General features: G+C 28.8%; 1 protein-coding gene across 1 annotated transcript in view; it reads left to right on the plus strand.

Annotated features, from left to right (window-relative positions):
* bs (blistered) overlaps positions 1 to 13,459 on the plus strand; it is a 62,046-nt gene extending 48,587 nt beyond the window's left edge. Inside the window, exon 2 of the mRNA XM_065513064.1 lies at positions 11,665 to 13,459. Coding sequence (XP_065369136.1) covers positions 11,665 to 12,147 — 483 coding nt within the window. The 3' untranslated portion in view covers positions 12,148 to 13,459. The remainder of the gene's footprint in view (positions 1 to 11,664) is intronic.
* Positions 13,460 to 13,675: the final 216 nt, after the last annotated feature.

The following is a 13,675-nucleotide window of genomic DNA, read 5'->3' on the forward strand; positions in this document are numbered from 1 at the left end:
TCGCTGAGAATTATTTTCATTGCGCCCCATATTACCTGTCCATTTCAAACATAATGGATCAGGATCACCTTTTAAATTTAAGTTTTTCATTATATTTTCATTAATTAGGCTGATTGATGAACCCTCATCCATAAATGCAAATGTTTTTAAGCAATTATTATTTGCACCATAAATAGTTATGGGTAGAATTTTAAACGAATTTGGTCACTTATGTTACCACTGTGTGAAGCGTGTAAATTGACGTTAACATTTTTGTTTTGATTTTCGACTTCTTGTACTACATTTGCTTCATTGTGATCAGCTGATATTTTGTGCAGCAGCGAATTGTGTTTTATTTGACAGTCTTTATGTCCACACACAATGTTACTATTACATATACCTAAGTCTGCTTTTACACAGGGCAATTTTTCTTGCGCAAGTCTAGAGTTTATAGGAGAGAGAGGCAAGAAGAAAGAAGAGGGGTACACACTTGCTTGTACTGGCAAGTCTCTTCAAATTTCTTTTGTTTTCTCATTTTCAATATGGCGTCTATTAGGTTTTGACATACAAAATTGCTCACAGACTTGCTGTGTGTAAACAGACGAGCAAGTTTAAAAGGGAATCGACGAGACTTGCTTCAAGTAAACTTGCTGTGTTTAAAAGCAGACATAGTGACGACGTAAACAAAGTTTACAGAGGTTGAGCTTCCTCACTAAATTCCATCTCTCATTTCTGTCTGCGGCTAAGAACTTTTTACACTTTTCAATACTGTTGCACTGTTCATAGCAGACTACACAATTTTTTTGTTCTGTACTTCGTGTGTATTAACATGTACATTTCTTATTTTGTTTGAGTGAAGCTCTGCTGACGTCGTTGTACTGCTGTTACTCTCAATATTAACGCTGCTTGCTGAAATACCAACATCATAAATCCAATTTGCAAATTCTGTTAAATTTACTTTCTTATTATTTTTTATCAATTCTGTTTTGTGTGAACCCCAGTTCAATTGAAAATAAGATGGCATTTTGATAATTAATTCCTGCAATAGGGAAGAGTTATTAAGTTCATCTAATAAACCACAAGCTTTAATTGTAGTTTCCAAACCCTTTACTTCAACGGCGAAAGATGTAATTGTGTGTAATTTTCTTGTGTTTACAACAGGCATTAATTTGATTTTGTTTTTTAGTGAACTTAATATTTTTTCTGGTTGGCCGTAAAGCAGTTTTAAAGTGGACATAGCAGCTGGTACACAAGTGGGGTTGATTAAAATGTGCTGGACTGATCGCATAGCTTCTCCACGTAATGCTCTTTGTAGGCGGACCAAGTTTTCTGCAACAGTTAAGCCACAAATATTGGTGGACCAGTCGTATGTTGAACTAAAAAGTGGCCATTCTTCAGGCATACCCGTAAACGTGCGTTTATTTGTTGGTGCGTGAGGTTATTTTGAACATTGCATACATTTAAAACGTAGGTTCATTATAACGAAAATCAAGCGGCGGAGCTGGTTTTGTTTGTGGATTTGTTGTAGTGTACCGTGATGTGTCCATGCTTGGTCGAAAGGTATACGATGGCAGCATGGGAAACACTGGGCCAGTATATGGAATATTTGGCGGTTGTGGTACTTGAGTTTGTGTGTTAATTTCTGCATTTGCATTATTGTTTATAATGTCACTTACGATTTGTTTTGTTGAATATATCGAGACGCATGTGATGAGTTTGAAAAGCAGCTATGTACGGAACGAGGTGAATCTATGGTTGTTGGTTGCTGTGTAGAACAGTCCTGGCAAAGCCATGTTCGCTGAAGTTGGTTACTGTCGACGCTAGCGCATTTTAAATGAAAAGCAAACATACATTTGTCGCAGAATATGGCGTTACTGTTGTCTGATGGTTCATTACAAATTTTGCAGTTGGTGGAAGATTCTTTGTTTGAGTTTTGAAGATTTGGTGGTTGACCCTGTAAGGAAGATGAAGAATCCATGATATTAGGACTTACGGTATATCAGCCAGTTGGTGTTCTTCGAGATAAACCAAATCCAGATTAAGGGTTGTTTTAACACGTAACAAAAATAATTTTAAAGTTGTTGAAGTTGAATAAGCTCCTGGTCTCCACTATAGATTGTAAACACAGAGTTTTTAGGTTTTAGAAAATATTTAATTTTATTTATTAATCTTTTAATCGCTGTTGTTAAAAAACTCTTATGTTAAAATTATTTTTGGTATGGTGGCCAAGAACAGTTTTTTGGTTATTGTTTCTAATTGCGAACTCACCAAAAATGGACACCATTACTCTATTTATAGTAGAAATCTTTAGGTAATTTTTAACCGCGTGGAATTTTAAATAGTTACAATATATAAAAAACAGTATGTCACAAATTTACAGATTTCACTCAACAAATACATATGTATATAAATTTGACGTTTACAAAATTCTTACAATGTGAAGTTAACAATAATACAAAAGAGGTTAACGATTACTTTTAAAAATATAAATAGACAGTGGCGGTAACAGGCGAGTTTTGTTTATTTTTCAAAAATATACAGTGACTCAAACTCAAAATCAGACAGGAGTTTGTCTGATATAAATGTTCAAAAAAAGTTTATGTATGTAGCAAAAAAAATATTTTTTTCGCTTCTATTCAAACTCCACATACCTATATATCTAAAAAATAACAAAAACTAAAATTTGCATAATTAAAACTGTAAACTTTTGTATAAAAACCAAAATAAATCAATTTCTTGCGCCAAACACAAAATCGGACAGGGTAAAATAGGTATTCAAAAGTGGGCGATAAGTATTTAGTTGCATATCCTTTGTTGTCTCAAATGACCTGTAATCGCTTTTGAATCGGTTTTACCATGTTTTGGCTTACTTCCGGCCATGCATCCAGTAAGGACTCTTTTATCTGAACTAACGTGATAAATTTTATTTGATGCACTCTCCTAGCTAATTCCTCCCAAAGATGCTAAATTGCATTAAAGTCTGGGCTCTGTGTAGGAGTTTCTATAAGCTTGGGACAGTTATGGATCAACCAAATATTTGCAAAACCTGATGTGGGCTTGGGGTCGTAGTGTTGATAAATGGAAAAGATGTTTTTTGTACTCACTTTTTCGCACTTTGCTCTAAATTTTGCTTCATAATGTTGAGATAGACAAATTTGTCCATTTTGCCATCGATAAAATGCATATTGCATACTCCGGCACTCGATATGCATCCCCAAACATACAATTTTACATACAAATTTTTCAAATAATTTTTCATTTTAAATATTTTACGTAGAGTTAGCTTTTCAAAGAGCATAAATTCCTTATACAAAATTTTTATGAAATTTTCAGCAGTATTTACTTACTCCAGATGCTACGAGTTTGATTAATTGCTCATTAATTTAGTAATGAAAAGTCTGAATTAAATGTAATTTTATTACTTGTTTTTGTTAATAAATAATTGTTTACGTATTAACATAGTTGTATTTTTAACGGTTTTATTTGAAATACCCTTTATATATCTTCAAACACTGTAAAATATTCAAAAACGTACCAAATTTGTTTAAATTAAATCAAATAAAAAATAATATAATTTTTCTTTTGTTAATTTAACTGCATTTTAAATTGTCAAGAAAAATCAAGTTTTTTTCTTTAACGTCAAGAAAAATCAAGCTTTTTCTTCTGAATGTCAAGCTTTTTACCGAATTCGATTTGGCAAGTCTAAATAAAATTGACTTACTTTACTATTTACTATTTTGGAAGCTTTATTTCAAATTTATAACTACAAATTTTAAAAATATAAACGTTACAGATTTTACTGGGAAGGAAAATGATCAGAGCTATAATTTTTAAACAAGTAGTAAAAAATATTTATTTAATATTTATTGAAACGGAAAACAAAACTGATTTCAAAGTACTTAATATAAATTAGGAATAAATTCAAATTCGAAAGCAAACAGTGTGCTATTTTTAAAATATTGTTAAATTTTAATAGAAATGTAACAATTTCCAATCGAACAATCTCCGAATGAACATTGATTAATATTTGTTAAAAGCGTATTTGGGATTGATATATTTGACTGATCTCAAGAATTCATTAAATTAGAAAAGTTCACTAAAAAAAAGAGATTGCTGATATCCCTCATATATCCAATTCCTGGATAAATTAAAATCACCGCAAGTGCAAATTGTACATTGACAATAAAGTGATCGTATTTGGTCCAAACATCCCAGGGTCCACTGTGACAAACCTTTTATATTCATGACAATTTTAGACAATTTCTCCTATTGAAATCACGAACATTTATTTACATTAGAGTGACAGCCGATTTTTTTTTTTAGATTTCAAAGAGTGCCGGGTGGAATATTGTGACACTAGGCCTAAATGTTAAGTGCTGAAAATTTGAGCCAAATCGGGCAACGATTTCTGGACGCGCATGGAGGTCAAAGTTCAGATATATGCAAAATTATACTATTTATATGGGATAAATAGGTGAAACTCGTTAAATTTCTGCATTGTTTTCCAGAAATGTATAGATTTATTTATATTAATGAATATTACATTAAAAATTTTTTTTTGGAAGTTAACCCTGCATCTCCTTTGTGTCAAAATGACCCAAAAACTGTATTATCGCCAAAATTCGGAAAAAATGCAAATTTTTCAGATATTTTAAAAATTTTGCTACTAAATAAATACTTTTGCAATTGAATGCAAAATAATTGAAATGTGTGCGTAATTATCGTTGTAATGAGATATAAGTGACAAAATTTGGTTAAAAAATGTTAAAGTTATTACAAATTCGCCAGACCATTAACGTGTTTCAGGCCACTTGAACAAAAAATTTAGGAAAAAAAATTAATATATTTCGAGAAAAATTAAAATAAAAGCTCATTTTTACTTAAAATATGTCCATATTTACTTGTATATAAGTTTTTGTCTTCGTAGGATACCGTTAACCTATTCGCAGGTATGGCCAAAAAAAATAATTTTTTTAACGGCTGTTTTAAAACTCCATTTTCAAATTTTTAAAAATTTTGTTAAACAAATTTCAGATTTTTTCGATCATCACATTGGGGTTTATTGAGATCAAAATAGGGAATAAAAATATGAAAAAATTATGTCAATACCTCTTACAGTTTTTCCGTACCTACGATTTAAATTTTGCGATTTTCAAGAAAAACAAATTTTTTGTCCATATTTAGGCGAATGAGTCCAATTTCCTTACTGTTAAAAATTTTAAGTAAAACTTACTTCCACCCGGCAAATTTTTTTCCATACAACTGATTGTCACTCTAATTTACATGTGTTATTTTTTCTTGTATGTGTAATTTAGGTATGAGACATGTGTAGTTTATAATTTTCATGGTGGCAACACTGGTATGTTTACACATTAACATAGTTAATGTTAAAAAACGGAGCTAACTGTCGGAGCTAACTTCACACACATTTTATATACATTTCGACGACAATTTCAAAATTATATTCGCAATTACTTTCAACACATCTTTAATCTAAGTTAATATTTTGATTATTAATTCTGCTAATATTTCGCCCTAAAATTTCTGTTTCAAAATCAATTCTAAAATCATTCAGCCTTTTTTTTTACTAAATAACAAATATATTATTCCGTACCTTTTATTTTTATTGGTTCAAGTCCTAAATTAAACATTTTGAAAGACTTGTTTTTAGAATTTTAACTTCTTGCAGTAATATTTATACATATATTTATAGGTGGACCTATCGGACCACTCATCTATTTCTCGAATTTCAGAAACAATAAAATTATTTTAAGTCATTACCAGGGAAACCGGAAATATGCTCTAAAAAAGCGTTTTAAGCGCTTAAATTTAAAAAATATGATCTTAAAAAACAAACTTTTACATAATTTTTAACCAAAAAATATACTTTTATTTAAAAAAATCAATACAATTCATTTCTAAAAAGGTAAATTAACATAAAATAAACAAAAATAACATGAACTAAAACAAGTATAACAAAAAATAAATACAAGATAAAAACTATAGGAACTTAAGCTATGTAAAGGTCTCGAGAGGTATTTTTTGATGATATTTTATATAAATATATAGTCACTTCTTCAATTAAGGTTATTATTGCAATAAATTACAAAATATTGACTTAAATTTTCAAATAAAAATCGTTGTCTATTGGATCTGAAAACATTTTTATACATAGAAAATGTTCTTTCGACATCAACTGATGTTATAGGAGCAAATTTAAAAGATGATATTTCTTTAACACTTAGAATGTTTAATTTTTAATTAGAACTAAAATTAGATATTTAGATGGCCATTTATTTTTCAATTTTGAATTTTAAACAAAGGAAGTAAAAACCTGTAACACAACAGCGAAAAATAAATAATACAAAATTTGTTTTTGATAAAGTCAAACAGTAAAATATGCTCTAAAAACGCAAAAATATGACATAAATATACTCTTAAAACAAACATATGCAAAAATATGCATTTAAGGGTAAAATATGAAAAAATATGCACTAACAAATCGATGCCAATATTCTTAAATAGTTCTGAAACTTGTAAATATCTTATCCATGTGCTCATTAGACTTACCAGAAAAAACATGCATTTGCTTATTTTGGTTTCCCTGGTCATTACATACTTATTTAAATTTGGAATAAAAAAAATGTTATGCAATTTAATAAATTTAAATATATATGTATATTTATTTATTCGTTTTATTCGATTATTCAACATAAAATTGTTCGAATTATTCTTTATTCGAAAATGGTCATTTTTAAATTGTTCGAATAATTATTCGATTAATCGAACGATCATTACTCGAATGAATACCCTAATATTATATATTTTTTTTTTAATAAAAGCTTTTTTAATTATGAAACTTTTATTCGAATGTAAGTAAAATAAAAAATTTGTTTATTCACTATGTCTTTAACCATTCACTAGTTCGTACACGGTATATGAATACTGCTGCAAATTTATTCATAATACTGTATATAGACATTTTCTGAAAGCTAATAAATGAAAAAAATCGTGGGTGAATACTTTGAATTAAAAACACGAAAAGATTTCCAAAATTGGAAACAAATATTTTGGCGGTAAAGCCAAATGTTATTTTTCAAATATAATCTTTGTTGTAAAAATGAGCTCATTTTTATAAATGTGTAATGTCATCATTTAACTAAAAGTAAAAATTTTCATAAATATATAATTTTTAGATACATTATATGTTTGTAATTATTTTCTTAATATAAATATGTATGTATTAAATTAGTATTAATTACACTGTCCAACAAATTGAGACTTTTTGATTGGAACAGAATAGCGACCCTATAATTCTGAAAGGGCATGTTGAGTAGATTATTTTTGTAGAATAAACTTATAGTCCAGCTGGTCTGAATTTTGTTTTACACTGGGTCAAAGTTTTAGTTTTTTGATCGAAGGGTGCATTATATTAACTGAAAAAAATGTTGTAAGTTAATGTCTGAGAGAATTCTTATTGTCAGAGTTATATTGTGGAATTTTATGGGGATAATTTTTGTGGAAGATCTTAACCCTCTAGCTCCTCTCCTTAGGGGTCAATTTGACCCTTTTTTCGAGAAAATGAAAAAAAGTCCTTTCAAAAAGGACATTTAAGGATTAAAATTTTTGCCGGAAAATTTCAGTGGGGGTCACCAAAGATACCAAAGACGTAGATAAAGCACTTTACTCTTAATTACCAAAATTGCACGCCACGTTGGATCTCACATTTTTTAAAAAATGTGAGAGAACCGTAGAAAGTAAAACTTGGCTCACTTAAGTGGATCTAGTCGCCTCCAGAGTTATCCAAACTTTGCCAATTAAAAAACAAAATGGTTTGAGCAAAAAATTCTAAAGGCAAAAAAGGCAAGGCACCGATCCTCGAAAAAGCTCCATGCATGTATAGCCCTATATCTTATTTAAACACGTACAAAGTTATTTTACTATCACACAGTAAATAACGTCGCCGTAGGGTGTTTTCTAAAAAACTCCGAAAAATTCATAAAATTATTTCATTTCACTAAACTGTTAATCTTCAAGTCCTAAGCTTTTCACCAATACCAACTACTTATACAAAAAGCTTATATTTGTTCATCAGGAGCTCCACAAACCTTGCTCCCTTTTGAAAAATTTTAACGTTTTTTTATATATTCCATGCAAAATGTGTTTTTTGAAAAAACGTAAAAAATACGGCATACATTTTTACATGTTCCAACTTTGGATGCTTTTTTGGAACTTTTTATAGGGACGACATAACTGTTAACAAGTTATTTTTATAGTATTCGAAATTTTATCGCAAATATTGGTGATATTTTAAAAAACAATTTCGAACCACCGTAGGCCCGACATATCTAAAAAACTAAAAAAATATGGACCAAATTTAAAATAAATAAATAAATAAACATAAATAACTCTTGGCCTAAAAGTGATAATTTACATATGTATATATATTTATATTTTAAATATCAGCTCATTCGGATCATAAATAGATTTTTTGTGATTTTTTTAAAAAATGTGAGACCCAAGGTGGTGTGTAATCTTGCGAATTAAGCGTAAAGAGCTGTATTTACAACTTTGGTATCTTTGGTGACCCCCACTTAAATTTTTCCGGCAAAAATTTTCGTAGAATATTTGAATCCTAAATGTCCTTTTTGAAAGGACTTTATTTGATTTTCTCAAAAAAGGGTCAAATTGGCCCCTAAAGAGAGGAGCTAAAGGGTTAAGATCTTCCACAAAAAAGATCCCCATAAAATTCCATAATATAACTCTGACCATAAGAATTCTCTCAGATATTAACTTACAACATTTTTTTCAGTTAGTATACTACTCCCTTCGATCAAAAATGAAAACTTTGACCCACGGTAAAAAAAAGTTCAGACCAGCTGGACTATAAATTTATTCTACAAAATGCTCTACTCAACATGCCCTTTCAGAATTATAGCTATTCTGTTCCAAAAATGCTGTTGGACAGTGTTATTAAAATGCGTCTCTTTGTCGGTTGAGAAAAATTATTAAAAAATTATTTAAAATTGATCACGATACGGACTTCATTCATTTGCTCATAATTTGTCTATAACAAATAAAAGGATTCATAAAAAATTAAGAAACACTGATCATAATAAGTATATAACAAAAAATAGGCACACTCAATATTTTATCACTTGCTTATTTAAAATTATTACAAGTTATAGCGTAGATCAGGGGTGCCCACAAATTCCTTATGGAAGAGCAAACACCAATACATTTAAAGATAAACTAAAATACAGAAAAAAGAAGAAAAAAAACACACTTTCAAAACAAACTTTTTTAAACAATATCATACGATATACAAAAACAAAATCTACATTGATGATCGCTGTCGTCAATGTTTACCAGCAAAGCATACGAAAGTGTTGTTGCCTTGCACATGCGTGTATTCACTAAAGAACGACAAAAAAAATAATTAGACAAAGTTGTTTGTGTATTTTATATTGCTAGTGCTGAGTGCTCTAGTGAGTATATAAAACACACATCCTATAGCTAAAAGCTTTTACAAAAACAAATGAGCACCAAGAGTATACTGCTTGGGCATTCCTGGCGTAGACAGACGACAGCGTTAATTTACATTAGCACAAAATCAGAGTGAATTTAAACTGAATTTAGCTATTTCAATATGATAATACCGTCGACAAACAATCAGCTCTTGGCAAATTGTTTATAAAAGAAAACGTAACAATGATGTTGTCGAGTTTATGTTTTCGACACCTCGGGTATGTTAAATTTTTAAAACGATCCTATTTCTTCGGTTGTGTTCCAATTTAAAAAATCCCATTTTTGGGAATTGCGGGATTCCTGATAACAAATTTCAAAATTTGTTTTTATTTTTGCATTTTCAATAGAAATATGTAAAATTTCACTGTAAACTGTAAAATTTCATTAAAAAATATTCATAAATATTGTTTGACTTTAATTCCATAAGTAATTTCATTCCTATCATAAAAGTCATTAGTTTTTCAAAAATATATTTAATAAATCCGGTTAATCGTCTTACAAAAATCGGTTTGCATCATTTATGCCAGGAAATAAAACGACATTATATACTGTTTTTTGTTTAATGTAGCGTTTACACATGCAAGTAACAGTTCAAAAAACTCAATATATTCACACTTTTCACTCATAGCCGTACAGTGATTTTCGACACTTTTTTACAAGTGAAGACAGAGTTGCTTAATAGGTTTAGACAAATTTAATAGATTGTGGTAAAATAATAATTTTAGTTTTAACTTATTTTGTTGTATACTTTTAAAAGAAAATATTACAAAAGGCCATTAATGCGTATCGATTTCGTAAAAATACCAATTTCATAGGTTTTTATAAATAAAATTGTTAACACTAACATTTTCCCCAGAAATTTGAAATTTATGGTAACACTTTAAAAGCTTTATTATTTAATTCGCTGTAATTTGCTTATATTTGTGGCCTTTTTGGTGACATAATTTTTCTGCATTTTCGATAATAACGATTAAATTGATATAGCTGTCGCTGGCAGTGCTGTTTTTTTTAGAAATAATCGTCACAACTTAAAACTCTGGGTGTATCGAACTCCGGCTTCGCTAAAAGCACATTTTCTGTATATAAAAATTGTCTGAAGTACTGTCATATAAATATTTACTATTATATATAAGTATATTGACTTTAAATTCCTATAACCCCTAAACTAACAAAGAGCAGGCAAAACCATTAAAATTAGTTTGTGCTTATCAACACGACGATCTTGATTTATGCTTTAAAATAATCTTTTTATTTATAAAAACATTATTTATTTAAATGGAAACAATTTATCAGACTTTATTAAAACAATAAATACATCGAATGGTATAATTTTTAATTAATTTAAAAGTATTTGTTTAAGTACATTAATATTATTTAGTACGTTTTAAGTAAATTTTTGGAAGACCGTCGAAACAACTTGCATTTTACATAAGTCTTGTTATCTCGAAAACGAACCAATATAATGCCCAATTATGAAAAAAATCTGCGGGAGTTTTTTCCCTTTCCCCTATTGAAATTCAATGTTATTACGATAATGATTCGTACTGTTGGTCGTTCACTGTATTGATTACAAAAATATTTAATTTCTAGTACAAATAAAAAGCCTTATATACATTTACGTATAAAATGTTATAATAATGACCTAAAAAAAATATGGTTTAGTAAATGAAAAAACCCTTCGTCATAAGAATATTTTATCTCAACCGACACAATTTATCCCAGTAGTTCATCAGAATGGCAGCAAAAAAAGCTCAGGCGCCAAAAAAATTGCTGTTATTCTACTGAAATGAGAAAGCAATTGGATTCATTTTATGCATTGGAACAAAATTTTGTTGCTCTAACTTAATTTAAACAAGAAATAAATAACAAAAACCTTCTCCTGTAAAATTTAGTTTTGGTCGCTTGAGCTTTCTTTGCGGTTATGACTCGATATAAAGCGTCTTTGTTTTTAAAATCTAAAATATAAAGCATCTTTCATAAAAGTCATATACGTTTACAATTCGTTAAATCTTTGAAGTAGTTTTTTTTAAATTTTGATTGTGTGGCTTATCGAATTACTGCAGCAAGCCCAAATTATTTATTTGTAAAAAAATTTTAAAATTGTATATATGTATTTTATACTACATAATTTCTATTTATTTTTTTTTATTTTTTCAGGCATATGAACTTTCAACACTTACTGGAACCCAAGTTATGTTGTTAGTTGCTTCAGAAACAGGTCACGTGTATACGTTTGCAACACGTAAATTACAACCAATGATAACTTCAGAAGCTGGCAAACAGTTAATACAGACATGCTTGAACTCTCCAGACCCACCAAGTGTAGGAGGTGGCGACCAAAGAATGTCAGCTACAGGATTTGAAGAAACAGAACTCAGCTACAACATTGCGGATGAGGACTCAAAAGTAAGACAATTAATTTATGGTCATCATGGTCACGCTCATCTCGGACATCCGCAAACTGCAGCTTCACATTATGCTCTTGACCAAAGTATAATGCAGTCGCCATATAGCGGTGGACAGCCCTCCCCTCTTTCTCATTCCCAAGCATACACGCATGGTCATGCTCATCATTCGCATGTGCCACATGTCCCACACTCCACACATTCTCACATGTCACATACACACCCACAACGGTAAAAATCCCTCCAATAAACGTATTAAATTACACAAGTGAATGAATGATGAATTCATTTCTAAAATATGAAATATATTCTTCTACCGGTATAAGTAATTTAATTTCAAATCAAAATTAGCAACTCAAAGATATGAGTGAGATTTAATATTTCGTATAAACCTTTACAATACTGTATACAATATGATGTGGTTTTCACTATTTTATTAGTCATTTATAACACAACATCAATTATAATATTCCAAGATCTCGTTCTCTTATAAATATTGCATATACTTATTATTCTTATTTTTTTTTACAAGTATTTACTAAAAATTGAATGAGTCTTCATTCTCATGCTCCTTTACACTTGCAAATAGGTATGTGTATTGAACTAGTCATTTCTGATGCTATTTTATACCCAATTCTGAATTAAGCTAATCTGATTCTGCAACTCACTACATACTATGTACTATATTAAAAAGAATTCAAAAAACAAATACTTACATATAATATTATATATCAAATATGTTTACAAATGTGTACATAATGTTAATCCTTACAAGGAAGGCTATAAATATAATGTCATTAAATATTTTAAATCGCATACACAACATAAACACACACGTATCTTATCTTATATATATTTATATTTATATATATATTTATATTATATATTTAGTATACCCCAAACAAATCACTGATTGTAACGAAGTGCCATTAACGCAGACTCAATTAATTCTGAAATAAAAAGTTTTAATCTTTTAGAATTAAATCTGCGATTTTTTCTACAGCTTTTATAATATTTTTTAATTCAACAAAATACAAACTATATAGTGCCATGATAAATATATACTTACATATACATTGATATTTGAAAATAATAATATTGTGCAATAATAAAAATTATTATTAAACGTTTTTGATTTGTACGAGCAAGTAAATTTCGTACAATATTAGTCTAATTTTAATAAAAACGGATCGAGAGCGAGCGTGATCAGTTTTTTTTATTTAGTAATAAATATATACATATAACATATTTTTGTGCATGCTTGTGTTCTTTAAAAATATATATTTCTATTAGATTTTTATTTTAATTACATATCGTACCATATAGAATTCTGACGATAAACTTAATTGTTTACTGTGAATTATTCAAATATGTATATATGGAACAAATAACTTTTTTTATTATTTGTTCTATATTTTATCTACATTAAGCATGCGTAGTTAGTAAATTTTTTTTTTTAAATTATATAACAAATTGTAATTACATTAAATTTCTGTCAAACAGAATATTTTGATCTTAAATAAATATTAAAAAATAGTTTTAAGAAAGTGTGTATTTATTACCAGAAAGTCTACACTTTATGAGACAATTCGTATTAATATGACATTATATGCATTATGTATATATTGTCATTAATACTAAACACTTTGTTTCATTGTGCTGAATTTTTCGATTCTATTATGTACTAATTCCTATAGTAGGAATAATACAAAATTAGTTCATATTTTATATAAAGTAAGTACATACATCAAATTGACTATCAA

This window comes from Calliphora vicina, chromosome 5 (assembly GCF_958450345.1).
Source record: "Calliphora vicina chromosome 5, idCalVici1.1, whole genome shotgun sequence".
Lineage (NCBI taxonomy): Eukaryota > Metazoa > Arthropoda > Insecta > Diptera > Calliphoridae > Calliphora > Calliphora vicina.